Genomic DNA, 26327 nt, shown 5'->3' on the forward strand with positions numbered 1-26327 from the left:
TAGTCCGGAAGCTTTTTAGAAACGCGGTTTTTTCCAACCTATGCGTTTGCCCCCGCTATGCGCGTCCCGCCAAAGCACCACACTACAGACCAACCGGTACCAGCGGTCCCAAAGGCAGCGCACTCACCGCGCATGCCCGAAGTCCAGCCCCGCCCCCCCACCCGCCCGTGCCACGCCCACGAGGCCGCCACTTAGGGGCGGGGCGGCCCCCACTTGAATGGGGCGCGCATTCCAGCTGGACCACGTGACGAGGCCGCGCGGCCTGAGGTAAACAAGCGCGGCCCCGCCTCCCAGCACCCGCGCGCTGCACTCCTGCTCGCGGGCGGGCGGTGCTCGGCTGCGCGGGCCGCTCCTCCAACCGTCCCCAGCGGCCGGCGCGGGGCACAGCCGCGGCAGCGTCGTGCGCTCAAGTCCCGGGCCGAGCGCGCGCCCTCCGGTGCCCTCTGGCCGCCCGCGCGCTGTGGCGCAGCAGGAATTGGGTCGCGGCCCGGGCTCTATTCGCGGCTCCTGACGCGGCGGCCCGCGGGGCTGAGCTCAGCGCTATTCTCGGGCTCCGGGGCGCTGCGCCCGAGGGTGTGTCCCCGACCCGGGCTCGCGGCTATAAGGGGCCGCGGGCGGCCGCGGCCATGCAGCTCTACAGCAGCGTGTGCACCCACTACCCCGCGGGCACGCCGGGCCCCACAGCCGCCGCGCCGCCCGCCGCCTCCTCCGCCTTCAAGGTCTCCTTGCAGTCGGCCGACCCCGCGGCCGCCCCGGAGCCGGATACCGGAGAGCGCCCGGCCGTCGCGGCCACCGAGCCCCGCGAAGCCGCCAACGCCGCCGCCATGCCCGCCTTCTCCTCCGCCTGCTTCGAGCGCTCCGGGACCGCCAACGCCGCCGCCTCGCCCGGCGCGTGCTGCAAGCCGCCGCTGCCGCCGCACTTCACGTCCACAGCGCACATCGCCGTGCGGGCCCTGGGCGCCGAGCGCCTCCTGCTGCCGTCGCCCGCAGCCCCCGCGCCGCCGCGCCGTGCTTCCTCCGCCTGGCTGCTGGAGGAGCTGCTCCGGCCCGACGAAGCCGCGGCCCCGGTCGCCGCCCGCGACGCGCCCGACAGGAACTTCCGACTGAGCGAGCACCGCCAGGCCCTGGCCGCCGCCCAGCACCGGGCCCCGGCCCCGGCCTCCGGCAGTCCCGAACCCGGCCCCGGGCAGTGGGGCGAGGAGCGCCGGGACGAGCGGAGCCCCCGAGGTTGGGACCGGGCGAGCGGCCGCAGCGACGCCTCCGGGAGCGACGCTCCTCGACGGCACGACCCCGAGGCCGAGGCTCAGCCCGTGCCCGCGCTCGCACGGAGCAGCGGCGAGCCGGCCCAGAACGGCGCGGGCGAAGCGGTCGGCGCGCCCCGGGCGGACCCGAGAGACGAGAAGCTCGCCCTGTACCTGGCCGAGGTGGAGAGACAGGACAAGTACCTGCGGCAGAGGAACAAGTTCCGATTCCACATCATCCCCGATGGCAACTGCCTCTACCGAGCCGTGAGCAAGGCCGTGTACGGGGACCAGAGCCTGCACCGGGAGCTGAGGGAGCAGACTGTGCACTACATCGCCGACCACCTCGACCACTTCAGCCCCCTGATCGAGGGCGACGTGGGGGAGTTTATCATCGCTGCTGCGCAAGACGGGGCGTGGGCCGGGTACCCCGAATTGCTGGCCATGGGGCAGATGCTGAATGTGAATATCCACTTAACTACTGGAGGGAGGCTGGAGAGCCCCACCGTGTCTACCATGATCCACTATCTGGGCCCGGAGGATTCCCTAAGGCCTAGCATTTGGCTCAGTTGGCTCAGCAATGGACACTATGATGCTGTTTTTGACCACTCCTATCCTAACCCAGAGTATGACAGTTGGTGCAAGCAAACCCAGATGCAGAGAAAACGCGATGAAGAACTTGCCAAGTCCATGGCCATATCCCTGTCCAAAATGTATATCGAACAAAATGCATGCTCTTGAAAAGTCTGAGGACCTAAGGAGCCGGGAAAGTGGCGTCTGTCAGTTGTTGGGAGAGCCGCAGGAACTCTAATTAGGGTAATGGCACTTTTCAGCTTCCTAGTACATTGGCTGTAGGTGTACCGCCTCAATCAGTGTTTGAGTGTTCTCTCAGAGCCGCAGGTTGCTGGGCACCTGGACGATGTTTCCGGATAGGTTTGGGTGAGCCTACTGCTATTTATAATTTGCTGTATAAAGTGAGCGCTACCTAGTTTGCAAGCTCATGTCTCACGGTATGAATTTGTTCATTCCTGGTAGTCTATTTTCTATAAAAATGTATTTTTGCACATTTTTAAAAATGGGTGTACTTTGATCTATGACGTGTTCCAATTGCGAGTAAAGGCTTTTAAGCATAATCCAGAGAAGTGCTTTCTATGAAGTTTATCTCAGTTTGTGATTTAGTAGTTAGTTTACATTGTTTCACAATTCTTAATTATCTCAGATGGATATTTTGACACATTATGTTACCAGATGATTAGCCCATTCCACGTTGATGAAACAAGCGGATTAGTTGTTTGGGGGAAAATGTTATTTTTTTAGAACTAGTCCGCTTTGAAGACATTTAACGAAAGGATAGCTTTGGGACGATTTTTTTTTTCCTTTAAAGGACAGTGCCAGGCCTTACTTAGAAGTCTGCTGTTTGCCGTGGCAGAATGATAATTCTGTACTCCAGGGTTTAGAATAGGTTGTCTGCTGCTCTCATTTGATTCATCAGCGTCTTAGAAAAGACATTTAACGTGTATGAAATTTTGTGGGAAGTTCAGCCTCCTGCATTACACAGCTTCTTGGTTCCAACTTAGATTTTAAAAATGAGCCTAAGTGGCTGGGCCTGAAATAATGGCCGTTATTTTTAGCAGGAGGCTGCTCTTAATATTCTGTCATTTTAAAGTTCTTTCAAAAGGTAAAATAGAATTTACCTTGTATTATGTAAAAATGTAAACAGTTTGTATGGTTTGCTGGGTCAAACAGTGTTTCCAATCAAAGAAAAAAAGATCTATGTTGCCACTTTTAACTACCTTTAGTGTATTTATTAAGTAATGAAGTTTGTACTTTTTTATTTTGTAACATTTTGTGATTTTTTTTGTACAATAATGTATTTGTACAATATAGCAGGTCTCAGCTGATGGAATGAATGAATAAAATGTATACTTTTACATCTTTCTGGGTAGAGTGGTTTTTAATTTTTCTTAAATACACACTTTTTTTTTTCACCTGTAATACATGCTTTCCCAAATTTTCACATGAACAGGAAAGTCTTATTTCAAAGGGTACATCTCAATGAAATATAATTAAAGGTGGAGTGACTCAAGACATTGCTTTTATTATTTCTAATTCCTATCAAATTATAGCTGTACCTAATGATTCATCAGCCCAGTTTTATTCTTTGTGACCCATTCTTTTGCCTTAAACTTTCTTGTATTAAAGACTAGCCAAAGTAGTGTCCTGAATTTACCTAATCTTTTCATCTTGGTTATGGGAATCTACTTTAAAATGTGTTAATCAGATTTAGTTGTAAAATGCATGGTTATGGTACAAATATGCCCCTTCAAAAATCAGGAGTTTGAAACTTAATTCCCACTAGGTGGGGCATTTGGGAAGAGATTAAGTCCTGAGGGCTGTGGTCTCTTTAATGAAATACGCCTCATGAAAGGGCTGGAAGTTCCAGCTTTAGGCCTTTCTGGACCTCTGCAGTTCATGAATGCCTAGAGGCCACCGTCTGTAAGGAACTGACCCTTACAAGATGAGAACAGGCATTTTCTTGGGACAACCCCCCACCCCCACCCCCCCCAGAAAAGAGAGATTCTTTTGTAGATCACCCAGTTTCAAGTCAGGATCCCTGGGCCTTGGTTCCCACCGAGAAGTGTGAGGATTTTGAGATTGTGATCAGATGAGACAGTGAGATACAGTGCAGTATTTATCCAGAGCAGTTGTCAGCTGCAACCAGTGCAGCATCAATTCAAGTGCATATACTTCTTCATCTTTGCAGGTGAGTGTCCGTAGCAACCAATGCACACACACACAGTGTGTTGTGTGTAAAGATGGTGCTGAAGGAGAGAGGTTTGTTTTTAGTTGTCTGGTCTGAAAAGTTTTCTTACATCCTCATTTGTTCTGTGTGGCTTAGTGCTTGCTTGTTTTGTTTTAGGAGAACTAAATGTAGATTCACTCCTTTGTATTTAATATTTCTTTTCTACTGCTGGGCCGATCTTATGTGTAGTTAGTAGTGGCAAACCTATATCAATAAGCACAGTACATAAACAGCTGGAAAAGTAGGTGATAATTTGGTTTATGTATTTATTTACTTTTTGAGACAGGGTTTCTCAGTGTAGTCCTGGAACTCGCTCTGCAGACCAGGCTGGCCTTGAACTAAGATCTGCCTGCCTCAGCCTCACAAATGCTGGGATTAAAGGCGTGTGCTACCCACCTCTAGTCTTGGTTTATTCTTTACCTTTATTTCAGCAAGCAAATTATTAAATAGTCATTCCTTGAATTAATCTTTGCAGAGTAGCCAAGGCCCCCAACATTCTATGAAGGAAGACAAGTTGGTACCATGAGTTATACAAGTTTTCTTAGAATTTATTTCCCTCTAAAACCTGGGGAGAATAGAATCTAAAAAATGCAACAAGTATTTTCAAGTACATTAGTGAGAAAAATCACACTATTAAAGGTGAATATTTTGTTGAAGTGGCATATAGATTAAAAGCTATGATACAAATGGGGTGTGATGATACACATTTGTAAATCCTATTTGGGAGTCTGAGGCAAATTGCTCTTGAACTGAAGGCTGTCTCAACTAAATAGTAAGTTTCAGGCCAGTCTGGGATCTGTAGTGAGACTCTACCTTAAAAGAGCAAAGGTCACCAAAAGCCCTGTGATGAAATCATTTTTAATGTGCGTTTGATTACTGCCTGAAATCCAAGATAGCAGGGAAGTTTAGCGTTTGGCAGAAGCCTAATATTTGAATCTTTTGTTCACGTTCCACTCAGCTGTTTCCTCTGAGATACAGTTTACCTGTTTATATGTGTCTAATGGGATTGGGGTTAGGTCACTGTAGACAGCGACCTGTGCCCGAGGTACTTTCATTATGTCTTTTCCTGACTTTGTTCACAGGGATTGGGGTTAAGTCACTGTAGACAGTGACCTGTGCCCGGGGTTCACAGGCTTCACTTTTGTTATAAAGCTTTCCTCCGAAACCACACTCTATAGAGAAGAAGTGCCTGAGGAGCCCATGACCATCAAGATTGGTCTGCTTTGGAGTGTTTGAACAGCTGTAGGATGAAAGGTTTTCTTTGTGATTTTTGTGCATGAATAAAAAAAAAATCAAGATCTTGAGATAATGTCACTGCTTTAGTGAAATACGTGTTTTTCTCTTATGAGATAGCAAGAAAGGCATCTGGAATGAAAAAGTGTTCTTAGAATTTTGTATGTAGGTACTATGGTTTGGGGACTTCGCAGTCGTACATTCTCGTCATTCCAGCCTGCAAATAATGACATGAAGACTTAGTGACTATGAAAGCTTAACCTTAGCTTAGGCTTTATCTAAAACAGCTCTCAGAACTTAAACTAACCTGTCTCTAGTAATCTACCTTCTGCCACATGGCTTGATTACTTATGCTCTGTAGAGTCTCTCCAGCTTCTCAGAGTCCTGCTGGCATCTCTGTCTCTCTTCCCCAGAAGTCCCACCTAGTTTCTCTTGCCTAGCTTTTGGCCATGTAGCTCTTTATTAAACCAATTGGAAGGCCCCTTAGGCAGAGACGCATCTTTACAGCAGGAACAATTCGGGGACAGGACCTCCCCCAGAAAGTAGGTTAGGAACATAGTCCCCAGGCATGCGTGGCTTTATGTAAGGTGGGATCTTTGATAGCTGAGTTAGGGAATTAATGGGATATCGGGGTGGGGGTAACTTTGTTATAAAAGCAGCCATCCGACTTCTTGCTCTGCTCTGCAATCGATACATCAGCCTTGTTTTGATGGAGCAAGAATGCCCTGGTTGGAAGGAGTTGCCACGCTGCGCCTGCAGTCTCCAGGCTTCAGAACTGTGAGATAAACCCGGCCTGTGGAGCTCAGTTATAGCAACAGAATGCTGGCTAAGACAGACATACCCGATCAGTTCAGGAATGGGTCTGTAGCATGTTCATGTTTAACAGCTGTCATATGCAGGTGTAGCTAGACTAAGTCAAACAGTCACTGAGAAGCCAGAATACATGTATTTCACCTCTAGTTCCTCATATATGTAAAATATAGTGGGCGTAGGCTATATTATGTTTATGTTGACTCCTAGGTTCCAAAGCAATACCTAACAAAGTAGGTACTTAGCATCTGAGTAGGAGAATAAATTGTAAGGAAATAGGAGCTTTGATAAATACTTAGTGGCTGGGTATAATATTGAAAATGATTTGACTTTAAAAGAACAGAACATAGTCATTTATAGTCATCTGGGCATTTTAAACTGAAATTGTTGGTTATAAAAACACCCAGAACTCACACATGGTATAAGCATACACTCTACCAGTGAGCTACATCTCTAGCCCCGAAGTATTAGAATTCTGTAATTAACAAACTTAGAAATTATAGAATTTATCTTTATGTCACCTTTCAAATACTTTAAGGTGTTGAGCCTATAAAGCTCATTTAAATACAGAGCTTTGATTAATCTGAGTTGATTTCGAAGATGTCACCTGGTCCAAGAGCCTTAGTCTGGCTTGCTTTTGATGAGGATACCCCAACCAAGTCCAGATTATAGCAGTTTCTAGCTTTGCCCTTTCCTTTCTGTAGCCTGGCCTGAAAAGTTGGACACATTTCAAGCATTCTTTCAGGATGGCGTGTCCAGTAACACTGACAGCATGCTTGTGCCAGTTGATCAATGGGGCCAGGGTGAGTAGCATGGATTTGATCAAAACTGTCAGTGTGTTGCCTCCGCTGTAAAGTGGGTCACTGCCAATTGTCCTCTGAGTAATAGACCAGAGAGAGAATTCACTGTTACAGTCACTCTTTGTAAAACTTGATCTGAGTATTGTTCCTTACCATTGAAATGTCTAAATAAATATGTCAGTTTGTGTATAAAATGTAAACAAAGTAATTGCTTTAGATGGAATTCCTTAAGAATTTGTGTGCCTTTAGACAGTAACTGAGAATAGCTCACTCTTCCTACATTGCCCTGCTGGACTGGGCCTGTGGCCGGGAAGCTCAGTCGGTGGCTGAAAAGCATCTGCTTCACAGGCTTTCAGCTTCCTGGGAACCTCCTGCACCAGCTTCCCTCTTCCTTGTCCCCTCTGAACATTCTGCTCTCTCACAGTTGCCGCTCTCCGGTCCTTACACCCCATCGAGATGTCCTACATCAGTTCGAGGCAGATTTCATTAGAATTAACTCTAAAAGAGTTAACTTTTAGTTTTGGGGTTTTCTGTGTATATGTGTACGTGTGGTGCTTTAGTTAGACAGGGAGGCTCCCCTGTGAGTTAGGTGCTTAAGCTTTAGATTTGATCCACTGGAGACAGCTAAGTGCCCCCCCCACACTCCTTTTACCTTTTCTTTGGTAGTTGCTGATGGCATTGTGGGTTTGGCCAATGCAGAGGTCTCTGAATGCATGCAGTGTCTGATTTAAATGTCAAACGCTGGCTATACTAATCCTCAAAATTAGCAGGGATGTGTCAGACCTGGTTAATGTTTTGCTTCCTTCCTAGCAGAGGTAATCATTCATGAACCTATCTGCCACCGCCTCCTTTCTGTTTATGCATTTCTATGTTTAGTTCACTGCTAAGCTTGGAAATAGTGCAAATTTCAGTCTTTACTCCTCCACATCGCACTGTGCAGACACGCTTGGGATACACGTACTGCTCCCTGAGAATGTCATTATTGAGACCTCTTGAACGAGGGTGAATTATGTCTATGCCAGAAGTGAACTGGTCTTCCATAGCCTTTGCTGTCCACGAGAGAAAAGCACTATGTTCTTCTATTAACTATAATGACTGAATATGCTGAGTAGTCACCCCACATTCACATACTGACAATCAGAATATAAACAGTGCTGATTTGAAGAAAGATAACTTGGTCCCAAAGGGTATGTGCATTTGATATTTTAGAGCAATTGAAGTAGAAAATACATGCTTGTATGTGGTGACACACACACACACACACACACGCACACCATTCAAAAATGAAACAGGTTTTTTGAACTAATTTTGAACTCGGTACCAGTAGGTTGGCAGTGTATATGTGTATATTACAGTCACCAGTAATGTGTACTTGAAACACTGATTTAAGTCCAAACTGATTTTCCTCCTGAATTAGAATTCCCAGTTGGAAGACTTTGAAGAAGAGAATATGTTTGCATTTCTTAGCTTAAGGTGCCATTTAAGACCCCATGCAAAGTAGGTAATTGTGAAGGTAGCTTCTACCAGTGTGTCATGTGACACCCTGCAGCCAGTCTGTAAAGTAAACTCAAAGGAGGCTTTCAGTTCTCCTGACAAACAGGAAGCATTCACACTTTTGTTTCTCACAGTGAGATATGAGCAAGCCTGGTGATGTCATAGGATGAAAGCAGGGGAAATGCCACAGCTGAGGAAGACTGCAACCAGGAAGCTCTCCTGTGACCATCGCTTCACTGCCATAGCCAGCTTGCCACAAGGGCTCACTAGATTGAAAGGGAGTAATCTTTTAAAGTCATCTCTTACTCTAAGCCATGCTTGTTGTCTCAGTAAATCACAGCCGGCCTGAAGCAGAGACCTCAGAAAGAATTCACCTCAACTTATAGGCCAGCTGCAGGCTGAACCTTTTAGAAAGAAACTGTTTCTCAGATTCTTTTTTTAAAAATATTTATTTGTTTATTATGTATGCAATATTCTGTCTCTGTGTGTATGTCTGCAGTCCAGAAGAGGGCACCAAACTCCTTTACAAATGGTTGTGAGCCACCATGTGGTTGCTGGGCATTGAACTCAGGACCTTTGGAAGAGCAGACAATGCTCTTAACCTCTGAGCCATCTCTCCAGCCCCCTCTCAGATTCTTTTTAAAATCTGTTCATTTTGTTGTTAGCATTGTTGGCCAAAGCTGAATCTCTTGAAGGACAGTGATTTGCCAAGGGCTGACTTCATTGATTTAGAAGGCAGCTTGACAAGAAGAGAGAGTTATACTAGCTAGGCCAAGCTGCTGTAGCAAAAAGTAGATTTCTCTGTTTCTTAAAAGATGGAAGAGAACAGCGTGGGTTGGCATGGGAGTTCTCCTCTCCAGACCTGTCACCACAGTGAGGAGAGCTGGGTCACCACTACTGCTAGAATGGAGCTGTTGAGGAAGAGAAAAACTTCCCGAGCCAAGATGCTTCGTTCACCTCTGTCCTCTTTGTTGGGCACCCAGCACATTAGAATATTAGACCTGGAAATATGTGGTGGTTAGGACATTGTCCAAGAAAGGTGAATGAATTTTGGTCCAGAATAGCAGGCTTTCCAAATCTGTACTTATTAAAAATAGCTTAGAGCTCATACATCTTAGTAAATAAAACTAAGTTATTTCACATGAGAGTAGAATTACGATGCCATGATTTAGGGTCCTTATGAACCCCAATAACACAATTGTCAGGTTTCAGGTGATGCCTCTGCAAGGCATCCCACAGTTTGGTCTGTTTTCCTATTTCCTTCTGTTCTCAATTGTTCTTGAGTGGTGTATCAGAAATATCTTGAAAAATCTGTGTCCAATGTAAGCAATGCATTTTTTTAGAAAGAACAATTTAGAAACTTTTTTTTCCTTTTTAGGATTTTTATAGACTTTGTTTAGCATATTCCTGTTTTTTTTTCTCTCTGATTCCATTTCCTGATTTTCTGTGTGCTTTTCCTTTAGAATACTTGTGTGTGGTCTGTGGTCTGGTTTGTGTAAAATTAGTTTTTTGTTCACTTGTTTTCTAGTATTTGTAAATGCTCTAGTTTTTACCTTACTAATTTTACTAACTTATATATAAAGATTTAACCTTGCTTTATTCAGCTTTCCCAGAAAGGCAGGCAGCGGGCGCTGCTGTAAGCACTGAGTGGGCAGGAGGCTATATGAAAGAGTCACACTTGATTTAACCATGGGACTAATCCTCCAAAATGAAATGTGCTAAGAATAATCATGAATGAGTTGGCATAGACAAAGGGAATAGTAACACATGGAGTCACCTGTTTTCTAGAGAGGACACGGGGCCTTCCCAGTGGAAACTGGGTAGCATATTAGCAAAACTCAGTAGAAAGTAGCTAATAAAAAGAAAATGATAACTGTCCTAAATATAAAGGCTCCGCAGCATTGTGTTGCCACAGCGCAGGGTAGTGATCTTCTATGAAACCTAGGGAACAGAGACAAGTAAATACATTGCTTAGTGTGCCTTGTTTTAAAAAAAATATTTTTGAGAATTTCAACCGTCAATTCAATGAAATGTGTTAATATATAACTCACTCCATCTTTCTGCTCCAACTCCCATTTACCTCCAAACCTGCCTCCTCACAACTTCCTGTTTTTTTTTTAAATAACCCATTTTGTTGTGGAATAATCCTTCTGAACACTGAATATATGTTGCTATGATTGATTTAATCAGCAAGCTGACTAGCCAATAGCTGAACAGGATAAAGTTAGGTGGGAACGCCAAAGTGAGAATGATGGGATGAGGAAGGGCAAAGTCAGAGGAGTGGTCAGCAGATGCAGGGAGAAGTGAGATGAGCTTGCTGTACCGAGAAAAGGTACCAAGCCACGTAGTACAGAATAGATAGGGACATAGGTTAATTGTAAGACTCAGCCAGTAATAAGCCTGAGCTATTTTCCAAGCATTTATAAATAATAAGTATTGATTATTTGGGAAATGGCTGCTGGAATAGGAAACCTCCACCTACATCCATTAATTCCATTAATGCTGCTTGGTTGTGGGCATGGCCAACTACTGGAGCAAGTATCTACTGCCAATAGGTCCTCAGTAAGTGGGCGTGAGGGCTGGAGGTCATCTACCCCATCTCTGCTGGGGTTTTGTGTCTTATTTTAGCTATCTGTTCTGTTTGGATCTTAAATGTTTCCCAAAGGCTCATGTGCTAAAGGGGTTGGTCATCAACTTATGGTGCTGTTGGGAAGTGATGGGACCTTAGGTAGTGGGCCTTATGTGGGAAGGTTAGGTCCTTGGAGCTTATTCTTGAAGAGGACATTGGAACCCTAGCCCCGTTCTACCCCACTTCCCAGCTGCTGTGATGCGGGCTCTTCTGCTCCTCCTCTCTTTAAGGCCCAGGTAATGGCATGAACCAGCCAGAGACCAAAGCCTCAGAAACTCTGAGCCAAATGAACCTTTCCTCCTGTTAAGTTAACATTTTACTACAATTACTGAAAACTGGTGAGAGGAATCAAGGCCCAGCTACAATGATGTGCTGAGTCACTTAGGAAAAAGAAGCAAACGATAAACCCCTCTTTGGAAGTAGGAAGGAAAAATTCAACAAACACTGACTGTCTGAAGGTAGGTGCTGTGTACACTGTGGTGTAAGCTTTTGGGCTGTACACAGTAGGTATTTAATCATTAGATGTTAGACGCTTCTTTCTCACAAATCACTTTACTCATCAGGGTCTTCTTTGGAACAGTCAACTGAAATTCAGATTGTGGCTAAAGAACATAGCACATGTAAGGCCCCGGACTAATTAGTTAACCTCTTTGACCTTGCTTCATCTCTCAAGTGAATCTATTTCAGAGGCTGTGGTAGTATTAAATTATAGATACAATCATGTATATATCTTACGCACAGAGTATAGAATTAGCATTCAGTGGATTTTATATTTACTTCTTTAATACTTTAGAATCACAAGAATGAACCAACACATACATTTATGGGGAATAAATAATTATCTTCCCATGTCAATCTAGATTGAGTTGAGCTGTGGAGCAAATTGACATAGATTAATAAGAAAAACCAACTGCGCATGTATGCATGAAAGTCCCACAGGACATGGGCCATAAAAAGGGACAAGTGACTAAAGCTTACATCCTGTCTCAAGCTGTAGGGAGAGGACTAAAGACTTAGGGATCCTTAGAGTGGTAGACACTCAGCCTGGGGAGGGGAAGAGGGGGACTTGCATGGAGAATGGAGGCTGTCTGTGAACACTGACAGATGGGACGGTTGAGCATGGTATCAACCCCCAGGGGCCTTTCCTGTGATCCAAGTTCAGTTGTCTCTTTGGTTAATAAAGTTCGTAGGGCAGGGACTCCTGAGGCTGAGCTCCCTCCCAGAGGACTGGTCTTTAGACACTTGAGTGTAGAGATGCATGTGGACCACCTCTTTTCCCAAGTACCCTCTGCTCAAAGCATGTTTTGAGACACCCTTTCCTGAGCGAGGTCCTTCACACTGAGCATAGTTTATATCTCTCAATTTTATCCTTACTCTGATTTAAGATTTTTTTCATTTTAAGCTTCTTTTGCCTTTTTTTTCCATTTTGATGTGTGTTTGCGTGTATGTATAATCATGTTCTACATGAGTGGGCGCACAAGCATGTGGGTGAGCTTACATGGGGAGGTCTAACTAAGGTTGGTGTCAGGAATCATCTTCAATTTTCCTTTCACCTCGTTCAATACAGCAGAGTTTCTCAATAAGATCCAGAGCTTTCCAGTGCAGCTGACCTCACTATTTGGCTTGCTTTGGGTGGGGGAATCTTTTGTCTCATCCTTTGAGCCTCAATTCTAATGGGCATTTTTATGAGTTCTGGGGGTCTGAATTCTGATCCTCATGCTTGCACAAGTACTTAACCACTGAGCCATCTCCCAAGTCACCAGATTTTTATTCTATTATGCATGATGTGTGGGTGGGGTGCACATACACAGTGTACACATGGATGAGTCAGGGACAACTTTGTAGATTTGGTTATGATTCTACCTTTATGTAGGTTTTGGGGCTAGAACTCTGGTTGCCAGGTGTCTTAGGGTTTCTATTGCTGTGAAGAGACACCATGACCACATCAACTCCTGTAAGGAAAACATTTAGTTGGGGTGATTCATTTATAGTTTTTGAGGTTCAGTCCAGTATCATCATCATGGTGGAGAGGATGGTAGCTTGCAGGCAGACATGGTGCTAACTTCCGTGACCGGCAGGTAACAGGAAGTGGTATGTGTCACATTAAGGGAAACTTGAGCAAGAGGGATCTCAGAGCCTATGGAGGCCCAAAAATGTGAGCAAATTTCTATGTTGACCAAAGGTCAAAGAGTTGGAATTTACCTCTGTTCCTTCAAGGTTATTGTGTTGCTGCCTCAAAGGCCCCACCTAGATTCAGATCAGAGAGTTCTGCTCTCTCAAAGTTATTGTCAACAGGTGTGGCTAATAGCCAGACCTTGTATTTTAGGTCTAAGGATCCAACTAAGTTCCAGTTCTCTTAAGGAGATAACTTTGGATTCCACCCAGGAGGGCTGGGAAATTATTTAACTGATTGGAAAACTGAAAATTTCTATCCAGTTTGCAGGGTGTCTGGGCACAGCCTTATTCTGCAGAATCCTGAACAGAGGATAGAAGTGGAGATCCACGGTGACCTCTGGTGATGGCGTCCCAAGTGGAGTTAAAGGCCATTCATTTGGAGACAGGGTTGGACCCCGAATTGCTTTCATGGATGCTAATGTCTAGTTGTCAAGAGCTTCCCCATCCTGGGGGAACTCTAGGAATTCTGACCTCATGGACACTGGATAGAGGACCAAGAAAGGCCCACCATACTGAAATCAGGCACCTATCAGAGAATTTAGGTGTTAAAAGGTGAAGCCTCTCCGGGCGGTGGTGGCGCATGCCTTTAATCCCAGCACTCGGGAGGCAGAGGCAGGCGGATCTCTGGGAGTTTGAGGCCAGCCTGGTCTACAAGTGCTAGTTCCAGGACAGGCTCCAAAGCCACAGAGAAACCCTGTCTCGAAAAACCATAAAAAAAAAAAAAGGAGAAGCCTCAGTTTTGTCTCAACCTGACTCTGAGCATGCTGACTGCCAGACTTCACACCCTGACCTGAGGAAGGTTTCTTTTATTGGTTTGGGTTTAAGGAAACACTCAGTGGGATCCTCAGCAAAAGTCATGCTTCTTGAGACACTCCACCACTCCAGGCTGGCTTCGCCCCCTCTGAGGACCAGCACTATGTCATGAGGTAGTTACAGCAAAACAACCAAGCAGAAAACAGCAAGTGAAAGGGAAGGAGAAAAGTAGTAGAAACAAATACAGTGACTGAGAACAAACCTCTGAAGAAGAGATAAGCCACAAATCAACTGACAAATGACACCTGCAGGGAGAAGGTCTTGGACCCTGGGGAGTGGAATGCTATTTTTAAATCTATTCTCTAAGTTAAAAATAGCATAACTGAAGTCAAATATTCAGTAGAAATTTGGATGATAAAATGGAAGAAATCTCTCAAAGTAGAACACGGAGGCATGAAATATAAAATTAAGACCAAAAAAGAAAGCAAAAAGATTAATCTAGGAAGTCCAACATTTGACTGCTGTGATCCTGAAATAGAACATGGCACTGGCTGACAGAAAGATTAGGAAAAAGATTTCCTAGATCGCAAGGTTCCTAAGTATCCACAGGGCCATCCTGGACAGCCATAGAAGTTGGATCTGTGGGTTCAGATAAAAATGGGACCCCTACATTTCAAACCCTGGGGCAAGTGGCTGAAGTGACTAACATATCAGAGTGGACCTGGCCACCAGGTCCTCCCAGCATCCCGCAGTCCCAACCTGGACTCCCTTGCGTCCCGCAGAGGCTCTCTTCTGTATAGTCCAGCCATTTTGGTTGCCCACCCCTTTTGTACCTTTGCCCTCTTGACTGCTGCACCTGGTTCCCCCTCTCCCCTCTGCCTCCTCTCTCTCCTTTTCTTACAATGACTCGGGCTCGTGCCCATTCTGGACTCCCCAAGATGTCTCTGCCTCTGATCCCCCTTTATCTACAATAAACTTTCTTCTCCTCCAGACCTAGGAGCAGTCATGTTCTTCCTTTTTATTTATTTATTTTTCATTCAGTATTCTTTATAAGCAGCAGACTGTCTGTGGCTAAAACAGGTAAGAAAGTCAGTGACTTTAGACTGCTGAAATTGTTGATGCGCTGTTCTGGTGAGAGAACGTGGGAGTTTACAGCATATCACCAGGGTCTCTACCAGCCCTGCAGGGGCTGCACGGGTACAAATATCCCCTGCACAGAGTATCCCTTTCAGCTGTGATGAAGCTCCCACCCAGCAGTCTCCCGTTTACCAGAGACATTCAGCAAACAACTGCTTGCTTTCTTGTGGTGTTTACTTCTGATGTTTAGCAGAGGTATCATTGGGAGAACCCCAGCTCAGAATAGCATGTTCTCAGTTGCACTTTGAAAGAATGACCCCGAACTCCCTGTGGGGCATTGATTAGAAGATATTTACTACAGAACCCAACTTATTAAGTGCAGCTAGTGTAGTAAATATATAACCTTTCAGGTTACATAAATCCATGCTCTGAGTTCCTGAAATGATGAAATTCCCCAAGGGCATGGGATCTCATAAGTCATGCATGATTGCACATAAAAATGGAGAATGAAAGAGGACTGCATTCTTATCTTCCAGTATTGAGAACATGGATCAGGCAAGACGGCTCAGTGGGCAAAGGCGCTTGCCACCAAGCCTGAAGACCTGAGTTCAATTCCTGGGCTGAACATGGTGGAAAGAGAGAACCAACACCTGCAAGTTGTCCTGTGATCTCCACATGCACCCATGACACACACACACACACACACAGGAAAACACCAATAGATAGTAAACAAATCTTGTAATGTCTAAATGTTTGCTTAGGTAATATTGTAATGTCTAAATGTAAAAATCAAGTGTTCTAATATTTCTATAAAATACTTTAACATTACATGTTTCCATTAAATTGCATTTATATTCTTAATAATACTAAATATCAACTCACATAACTATAATGTAACAATAAGGTAAGCACATTAGTTAAAATGTATAATCAAAACCAGAGTAAGGAGTGCGGGAGTGGACTTATGCCTGGGAATGGGAGGACTGTAGTTGGGACTGCTGGTTTTTATTTTGAGCTGTGAAAAGCTGTTGATACTAAAAAATGTGAACATGCACAACTTAATAATATAAAAATCACAGTGTAAAAATACAGGGTTCTTGCAAGCTCCGCATCCCAAATCTTAGTTCAGCACTGATTTTTAATGCTATGGTACAATGATGAAGACCCTGATTCTTATAATAGTGTGTAATACTTTTAATAGCATAACTGAGGCACTTGTGTGTGGTGGGAGGCAGAGCGAGAGGTAAGCTATGAACTGCCTATGTTTAAGCACAGCGAGAGTTAGGTCTCTATTGTGCAGATGACAAAGTAGGCTCAGGTATGGACGTGCCTGAGGTATAAGAGGAGAAGGAGGAAAAGAACTAGAGTTCACAGTAGATTGCTCACTCCTTACAAGAGTAATTATATTTCTGGTAACAATTCATTAATTACCCAAGAGCTGGTGGTTGGGGAATTCCAACCCTCAGGAAACTTTACCGCCTAGAATGAGGCTCTGTTACAGAAACCATAACAAGAAGAGGGAGGTGAGTCTGAAGTGTTGAAGACGACAACTTACTGTAGAACCTGGCTTTCAAACAATGGAGTGATGACCTTTCTTGGTGTATACTTGGCTTAAAATATAACTTTGAGCCTTCTTGTACAGGGAAATATACTGGCTAGGCGCTGGTGGCACACACCTTTAATCCCAGCACTCAGGAGGCAGAGGCAGGTCTCTGTGAGTTCAAGGCCAGTCCACTGTACAAAGTTAGTTCCAGGACATCCAGGGCTACACAGGGAAACCCTGTCTCAGAAAACAAACAAAAACACCAGCAAACACAAGTACCTCTTTTCATTGTTGTTTAAGCGTATTACTTTTCTTACAGTTCTCACAGAGTCCTTGGAAGAAGCAAGTTAAAGAAGGGAGGATTTCGTTTACCTGATGTCTTCAGAGAGTAGATCCATCGGGGTGGGGAAGACATGATGGTGGGCAGGCTTGCAGCTGAGGGCATTGTGAGGCAGATGGTTACCTCACAAATGAGACAGTCAGGAAACAGATGGGTGGGGTCAGCCAGTCAGCTACTCTCTTCCCAGCTCTAGGCCCCACCTCCGAAACAATGCCTTCCTCTGAGGACCACAAGTTCACACACACAGGGGCCTGTAAGGACATCGCGGCCTCTGCCACTGTAGGGTTGGGTGTCAATTCTGCTAAGAGCTGAAGAGCTGAAGAGCTCGGGGCTCGATCAGCAGAGGGCAGCCATCATCTTGCAGCTTGGCACTAACCAGAATCTCCTGAACATTGGTTTCTTTGTCATTTAAACTGATCTAAAGGGTTTCTCAATTCAATCTCTTTCTGTGGAAATGTCTCCTTGCCTTTGCTCATAAGGATCCATCAAGGGGAAGTCATAAACCTGATGCAGACGGCTCCGTGCACCCGGGTACGCATTCAGCTCATGTGGGATCAGGGTTTTTCTTTTGGAATAGTGGCACTTTGGGTGCCAGTGGTACTGAATGTAAACTTAAAAGATTATGTGTGTAATTTATTCCACCAAGTCCTAGAGGGGCAGAAAACGTAGCTGGTTCTCAGAATGATGTAGTGAATGTGCTAAGAGCCTGGAATGATGGGGTTTTATTCTTGGCAGTGGTCCCTTTCCAAGGCCCAGCTGCCTTCCTGCACTGGTTTTTATGATTTACAAGAGTCTAAATTCATACCAGATATCTGCAGTTATTGCATCATCATGCAATTATTTGCTGTTTACACACTTGTCCACATTGGTTGGTCCTGGCCCAGACTTGGACTTTGGTCCTTGCTTGGTGATGATCTTGGCCTTTCATAACCTCATCTCATTCCACTGAAGATGTGTTTTCCTTTGCAGTGAGGCTGCAGGGTGGCTGCCATCAGTCTCTGCATTGGGAGTTGTGGAGCTCCCATGAGTGGGCTGGGTCCCTTTCTCACATCTGTGCTCCAGTCAACCCAGTGTTCAAGATAGCGCACTGGATTGGGAGTTAGAAAGTTCTGAATAGAGGATTGGATTTGCCCAGCTCTCTGGACATCTACTCAGAATCTAGAAGCAAGTGAGAATGTATTGCTGCATTAAAATGGGATTTTTATCAAGTGAAATACACTTACACATTTTTCTGATAAAAATTCAACTTGCAAAGGTGCATACTTTCCCTTTTTGTGCTGGGGTTATTTTCTCCTGATTTGAAACACAGTTAGCTCTCCATGTTGGCAGGTTTCATATCGGTGCATTAAACCAACTGTGAATCAAGACTGCTTAAAAACAAGCAAGCAAACACATAAGTAAATAAAACGTGAGGGCTGGAGAGAGAGAGCTCAGTGGTTAAGAGCGCTCATTACTCTCTCAGAGGACACAGTATGATTCTGGGCACCCACAAAGTGGCTCACAACAACCCCTAACTTAAATTCTAGGGAATCTGATCCCCTCTCCTGGATTCTGTAGGCACCAGGCACATACTTGGTATACACAAATAAATACATATATGTAACATGTAAGGTCCTGCTCGTTGGGGATTTCTGTCCTGCCCAGTTCCTGCAGCCGTTAGCCCCAAAGAAAATCACATAGAAATCTCCATAAGTTATAAAACTGATTGACTCATTAGCTCAGGCTTCTTATTAGCTCTTGTAACTTATATTAACCCATTATTCTTATCTATGTTAGCCACATGGCTCAGTACCTTTTTCAGCTGGGCAGGTCACATCCTGCTTCTTCCGTGGTCTGGGCAGGACTGAGGAAAGAGCTCCCTTCTTCCCAGAATTCTCCTGTTCTCATAGCCTCATCTCTACTTCCTGTCTGGTTGATCCACCTATACTTCCTGCCTGGCCAATCAGCATTTATTTAAAACATGATTGACAGAATACAGACAATTCCCCTGCACCACCACTTCCGCCTCTCTTTAAAAAAAAAAAAAACAAAGGAAAATATCCATAGGTCATGTGGATGTAATATTCCAGGCTACTTCCCACTGATTAGGGGCACTGATAATCTTATGGGGACCTAAAGAAAATTTAGAATTATGATTTAGAATTCCTGACTGGAATATCCTGTGAGTCTTGATCATCTCAGGCAGCAGTCTTGAACCTGATCTGTATGAAGAACTCAGACATCTGGGCCATCTGTTCCTGCTGGAGATTTCTCAGGTGGTTTTCCTTGATCAAACCTGATTTTTCTTAACTCTGAATAAATCCAGAGCCTCTTGTTTTCTGTGGAAACAAAAGCAAAACCTCTTCTTCAAGGTAACATACCTTTTGACTTCAATTTTAAAATTAAGGTATTTTCAAAATACCTATCTTGGAGTAATTCAGTAACATTTATAAGCAAATATCTTTTAGCAGCTGTTATTCCTTCCTCAGCATTCAAACAATTCAAAGAGAACATAATAACATGCAGTATCAAGATTCTCTGTGTATTTTTCATCTTTACGTGGCTTTATTTTAATCTCTATTTCTTTTATTTTTACTTTTAACTTTTGGCTTTTTGAGACAGATTCTCTGTGTATCTTTGTCCTGGAACTACCTCTGTAGACCAGGCTATTCTTGAACTCACAGAGATCCGCCTGTTTCTGCCTCCCCAGTGCTGGGATTAAAGATGTGTGCTACCACACCTTGAACTCACAGAGATCTGTCTGTCTCTGCCTCTCAGGCATTGGGATTAAAGGTGTTTGAAGTCACAGAGGTCAGTCTACCTCTGTCTCCCAAATGTTGGGATTAAAGGTGTGTACCACCACACCCAACTACTCTCTTTCTTTTTTATTTTAAGGACTTTAACCTTTTTTTTAAGCCTGCATATATTTTTAAACACACAGTAAACCTTTTAGACATTTTCTTTGTCTTTGAATCTATGTGTACTGTATATCTCTTTCTTTTTCTGACCACATGAGTCTTTAATTTACTAAGCAATATGGGTAGGATTAATAAAGGGGTTAAATCAGCTCCCTTTAGAGGGCGGGGTTTGCCTCAGGCTCGGCCCTTTTGTTCCTCGCTACCTGTGCTACGCTGGAACTTTGGTTCAGTAAGTTTAACAATAAACTGGTAAATATTCTTTGATATCTGCATTGCCTTTATTTTGTGCCGGTACAGATTAAAGCCATGGCTTTGATGGCTGGATCCAGCCCATTCCTTGGCTTTCCAGGCTCATGGCAGAGGTACTGGCCAGAGCCATGTTTATTGCCACAACTCTATGGTGTTTCAAGATCCTTGCCAGCAAGCAAGGTGCAGCAGTGTGCTCACAACCCAGATTCACATGCTCTGTAGTCGGACTGCCTGCCCGAAAGAGTCAGAGTTTGCCCTGGCAGGATGGCCCAAAAAGCCAGCATTTTAAAATGGCACAGATTTTTTTCTGCTATGGCTGAAAACTGAAAAGCATGCAGTCAGATTTTCATCAACACTATTTAAGTGTTCATGGCAAGACCTCTTAAAAGAGCTGCAAGGTTTTACAGCTAAAGCTGAGGCAGGAAGCCTCTCTTAGATGAGAGCGCTTGCTTGCCTCTAGCAAGCAGAGCAGACCCAAGAAATTGCTGCTACCAAGAAATCATGCTTTATTTTTTCCCCAAACTCTCTCAGGCTTTCTGTGGATGCAGTTATCCATGCGGGCACCATTCTGTATGCAAAGTATTCATACACACAAAATATATCTAAGAAATAGAGTTGTATATCAGATATATGAAGATCCATTTTCTTGTCATAATTATCTAAATGAGGCAGGCCAACAACTGGTTGCATAGAATTTATATTATGTTAGGTGTTGTAAGTAATATAAAAATGTTTTAAAATATATGGAAGGATATATATGGCACTATTTTACACAAGGACCTGAACATCTCTGGACTTTAAATTTTATTTATTTTGTTTATACACATTTATGTGTGGGTGAACTTCACCCATATGTGTGGAGGTCAATGTCACACCTCCCATTTTCATGTGCTGGGATTTGAACTCAGTTTCTCGTGCTGGAACAGCAACCTCTTTACCTACTAAGCCACCTCCCCAGTGTTGTTTGTAGATTTTGTTAGTCTCTGGAGTCCTGAAACCAATCTCCCATTGAAACTAAGGGATGAGTGCAGCTCTGTCAAATTGTTTAATCTTTTATAGTAATGTATGCCAGACACTTCAAAGTGTAAGCTTTATTTGAAAACTGAATTGATGCTAATTAAAAATGAAGAATCAAGGTTAAAGTAGAGGTTGGGAAAAACAGTTGAAAGCAGAACATAATTGGGTATACACTGTTTATTCCTGGTTTCTTTAATTCATTAAATTAAGGGAAGAAAGACAATGTCAATCTTGGTGTACATAATCCACTGTTCTGTACATCTTGCATAACATTAGATATCACACAGAGTAGATATTGGAAAAGTTACTGCAGCATGAAGAATTGTTGATAGTTTTCTTTTGCCTGTCCAAACTTTGTGGTCTCCTTTGAACTAATCTAAAAAATTTTGAGTGTTTTACCCCTCTGTGAGAAAGCATGGTACTTGCTGTCTCCTCCCCTTTTTGAGATGGCAGGCTTTGAAGGCAGGCATTTGGGGGAAGCAGGTGCTGGCACGTGCACGTGGGACCTGGACCTACCTGCCAGAGCACAAAGCTAGCAATCAAAGTAACCGATTTGTACTCAGGTTTCTTGTGGACAGCGGGATGCGTTGCCTCTTTGCAAGGCCTTTCTCTCCCTTAAAAAAGATGTCAGCATTAAATTGAAGATTTTTTTTTAAAAAAAAAATCAAATCCTTTTTTAAAATTAGTGATATTTAAAAAAAATCTCTTTAAATAATGGTAAGGTTTACTTTTACATTAGGAGATTTTTGCAAAAGACTTATTTTTATGCATGTGAGTGTGTGCATGTGTGTGTGTGTGTGTGTGTGTGTGTGATCACGTCAGGTGCTTTCGAGGTCAGAGAGATTATTGGGTTATCTGGAGTTAGAGCAACACGGCTGGGTGCTGGTGATGTAACCCTGGTCCTCTGCAATCGCAAGAAGCACTCTTAGCTCTAGCTGTCGCTCTAACCCCAAGTCAGAAGACTCCAAATAGGAAACAAGCCATTTCTAAGTGTATCAGAGTCTGATAACTAAATTTTCCTTTGGATTTGTTCCTGGCATGCTGGCTCATCTGTATTTCCTGTGCTGATCACAGCATGAGAAGCCCTTGTGACTCTCAGCTGATATAGCAAAGCTCTTCAATATCAACTTGTTCTTTAGTCTGCGTGTGTTTGCTGATTCCGTGCACTTGAGTCATTCAAGTCTATTGTAGGAGATTATATTTTGGAGATAAGGAATTAAATGATTTTTCTAATTGCATTAAGCATTTAAAGCCCCTGGGTTTCTTTCCAGTCTAAATTAAAAATGTCTGGAAAAATGACTTTTCTTTCCCATTGCCTTTGAGAGTGAATTGAGAATGGACTTTCGGGATAAATAGATTAGTTTGAAAAACACAATGGAAATGAATCACGAAACGTGCCTGTGGCCTAGTTTAGTTAGGGCGCAGTCTAAGTCTTGAGGCATGACTTGAAGAACCCACTTCTCTGCACCAAGAACACTCATGGGCCTCGCTGCTATAAATAAACCTTGGTTAAGACGGGAGCAATTAAGTGAATCATAATCTTGAAAAACAGTCTTTTTCAAAGTAATTATATATTTTTACCTGGACTCATTTACGTCTCTAAATATAAGTTGAAGTAACCATCTATGTTGCTTTTCAGTGGATTTGCTTAGGTAGAATCGTGGGTTTTGTCTGAAGTCTTTATTTCCCAGCCATTCATCCAAATGCGAGAGCTTGAGGATTCCTGGGATGAAGCCAACGCACCACTAAACCTGCCCTTCACCATCTACTTACTGTTTGTCGACGTGTCGTAGACCACACCAACAACGGCACTTCCCTTCCTAGGGTTTTGAGTAATTGTTGTTAGTTGGCTGGGGGTTAGTAAATTTAGGGATAGGGATGGCGATTCCTAGTTGTCAACTTCATATATCTGGAATGACCTCTAATGCAGAAATGGAGGCACTCTTGTGATCTGGAGCTTGAGGCTAGAAGGCACACATTTAATCCCGGCCACACTTCTAATGGAAGCCTGTAGAGGACAGTGGAAGCAGGAGGGGCTTGTCCTTTGTCTCATCAGTACATCCATTCCTTCTCTGGGATCTCAGCAGACCAGCTGGGACACTCAGCTTCGTCAGACTGAGCAGCTACTAGGTTCCTGGACTTCCCATTCAAACCAGCATTGCTGGGCTGATACGGCATTCCGTTCTCAGCCAAGCCTGCCATCCCCACAACAGCCCCAGCTGATTCCTAGTACAATATTACTTGAGCTTTGCCTTATTAACTGTCAGACAACCAGAAATGAAAGTATGGCTTTCGCAAATTGCCTCTGAGATGTCGAGGGGGAGGAGTTTAGCTTGTCCTCATTGACAAAGCAGAGCTAATGACCGACCACAGATGTGTTTCCCAATGGCATTTACCCATTGGTTGCCACCAGATGACTTCCTGGAATTCATATTATGTGCTAGTACAATAGTTTTGCGATGTTTCCATAAGTTACAAAATTAAAGAAAAAAATGTTAATTAATTAATTAACTTTGTTTTAAAAACAGGGTCTCTCTGTGTACCAGTGGCTGTACTGGAATCTACTTTGTAGACCAGTCTGGCCTCGAACTCCGAGATCTGCCTGTCAAGTGCTGGGATTAAAGGCATGTGCCGCCACCACCAGGCTTTAATTTTTATTTTTAATTATGTGTGTGTGTGTGTGTGTGTGTGTGCATGTGTGTCTGATCTACATGTAAATGCAGAGGTCAGCAGGGGACACTGGACATTGGGTTTCCCTGGGCCTGGACTTCCATTGGTCTGAGGCTGCCTTATGTGAGTGCTAGGAACTGAACTCACATTCTCTTCAAAAACACTTTGTGCTCCTAACTACTGAGCCATCTCTCTAATCACAGAAAAATGCTGTTGACTCATTCAAAAAATATTTATGCAGTGAGCAATTAAATGGGGCCAGAAATGTGGGAAGGGACCCAATCGGACTTCGTATGACGTCTGGAACTATTATAAGAAAACTATTATAAGAAAGCAGTTTTAAGCAATTGAAGCCAGAGTAAAGGAATAGAGGATTTGGTTTACTGTTTGAGATTATCTGTGGAGATGTAGCCCAGTGGCAGAGCACTTTGTCCCGCGTGCTCAGTGCTCTGGATTCCAGGCTAAACATGGAAAAACAAAGAAGAAAGAATTGCTGCATTGTGTAAAGAAAAAGCTTCAGAAAGCTGAGCGTTAAGAGAGTGTGAAATAGGACAGAGGCTGACGCAGCTCTGAGCAGGGTCTCTGGAACCCACTAGGGAAAACTAGTACTCTGGTCTTAGTGGAGACCTAACAGCTACCCAAAACATAAAGAGTTGATTCAAATAGGCCAGTCCATCACCTGGCCGAGAGACCATCAGTCAGGAAGGAGGGTTCACCTTAGGCCACACTAAAGGGCTATGAGGGATAAATATCCCTTTAATTAGATAATGTACTTTTCCCCTGGAATTTCTACACGCAGGGTAGTCACTCAGAGAGCTGAAGCCCTGGAGCCCTGTAATTCTGCCCACTTTCCTGAATTACACAGGAAATCATAACCTTTTGGTCTATTTCTTTTCGAAGCATGCTTTCCCTAACACTTTTGGCTTTCTTTACTTCCTAAGCTCTCCTCCTCCTCAGGTGGCTGCTCATACCTCTGACTTCTGTGTCTAGCTAAAGTGGGTTGTGGCCTTTTGTCTTCCCGACATCTTCTTCCAGGAGCTGCTGAGATTTACAGCTTTCCACCCTGGAGTTTTTCATTTAAACTCCACTAGAATGTCTTCAAGCTTCCCTTTGGTTCACTCTTAAATTCTTTTATTAGTGAGACTAAAAACCTCAAAAGGCGCCCCAAAGCCCCTTGTAACTTGTAAATCTGACGGACTCCCCCAAATTCCAATCACATCACATTTACCTCTTGAGCCATCTCATGATCAAAAACTTTAGGGAAAAAAAGGGAACTTTAAAAATCTCTCTTGCCGGGCAATGGTGACACACGCTTTTAATCCTAGCACTCAGGAGGCAGAGGCAAGTGGATCTCTGTGAGTCTGAGGCCAGCGTGGTCTACAGAGTGAGTTCCAGAACAGGATGGCTACACAGAGAAACGCTGTCTTGAAAAATAAATCTCTCTTTTAGTTTTATCTGCCAGGAAGAAAAGAAAAGTATTAGTACCCTGAGTTCGTTAGGCTTAAGTAGAAAAATACACAATGGTGTGTACTTGAGGAGTGTTTTAAGTTTCTGGAGGAGGATTCTGAATTACGGAGCGAAACAAAGCTTCTCCATGTTGAAGGTGTCAGGATACTGTTGATAAGAGGGGACTCAAACATCATTTGTCCTGATTGTCCCTGGGTGGAGACGAATGAAACACAGTTTGGAAGAGTTTGCTTTGCGTTACTGAATAATCACAGACATGAAAGTGTAAGATGTGCAAACTGTAAAGTCCAGGCAAGTGTAAGAGGAATCAGAAAGGGAAAGCTGAGTGCGGGCCTTCAGTAAACTGGAAACTCTGAGTCTCCAAAGACCGATGACCACGCAGATAAGAATGCGGGAGGAGGGCGGGACAGGAAACTGGAAATATCCATTACCTTTTTCTCAGCAGCTGAAATTCTCTGCCTAGCCAGCTCCCGGGCTTGCAGGCCAGCCCAAACAGATGATTGTTCTGTTTTCCTTTTCCTGGTTTGGTTTCTGCAGGACTCGGATTCTCAGTGTTATTCAAAAGATCTTTGCTCTCAATAGCAGGTTCTGCAGCCAACTTCTGTCTCAAATCTCCAAAATCAAGGCAGACTCTTACACTGCCAAGTGCACTGGACAAAGAGCAGAAGGAGCCATTGATTCCTTAGAAGTACCTAGAGGCACGGGGTGTCTCTTTTATGCATTGAAGTCTATAGAGCCCTTTGTAAAATTCAATTGTAAGCCAGTGCTTAATCTCAAGGTGATAGAGATCTTAATATCTCATTCAAGAAACCTCATATATGGAAATGAGATTAGCCGGAGATTCAAATAGTAAAATCCAACCTTAATTGGCTGAAGAAGGGTGGTTCCCCTGTGAATTGAAGAGGAGCCAATAGTGGGCTGGCTTTTAGAAAATAAAGACATCCCCATGAAAGTCCTTCAGCACCACACAGGGCAGGTGTGCTCAGTAAACCTGGGCCATTGCTGACTTCAAGCCACATTTCCTAATTTGCTTTGTCGTAAAAGTCACCTGGGAGGACTTGTTAAATTTAGATTTCCAGGCCCCTCCCTAAAGAGTGCATTTTGATTGGCTTAAAGAGGGTTTAAGGAG

General features: G+C 44.0%; 1 protein-coding gene across 1 annotated transcript; it reads left to right on the forward strand.

The window, feature by feature from the left end:
• The first annotated feature begins 482 nt into the window (after positions 1 to 482).
• On the forward strand, positions 483 to 3172 carry Otud1 (OTU deubiquitinase 1). Its single transcript, XM_075970598.1, has one exon. It carries the CDS (start codon positions 627 to 629, stop codon positions 1980 to 1982), a length of 1356 nt encoding a protein of 451 aa, XP_075826713.1. The 5' UTR covers positions 483 to 626; the 3' UTR covers positions 1983 to 3172.
• The last annotated feature ends 23155 nt before the right edge of the window (positions 3173 to 26327 follow it).

The sequence above is a fragment of the Microtus pennsylvanicus genome, chromosome 4 (genome assembly GCF_037038515.1).
Source record: "Microtus pennsylvanicus isolate mMicPen1 chromosome 4, mMicPen1.hap1, whole genome shotgun sequence".
NCBI lineage: Eukaryota > Metazoa > Chordata > Mammalia > Rodentia > Cricetidae > Microtus > Microtus pennsylvanicus.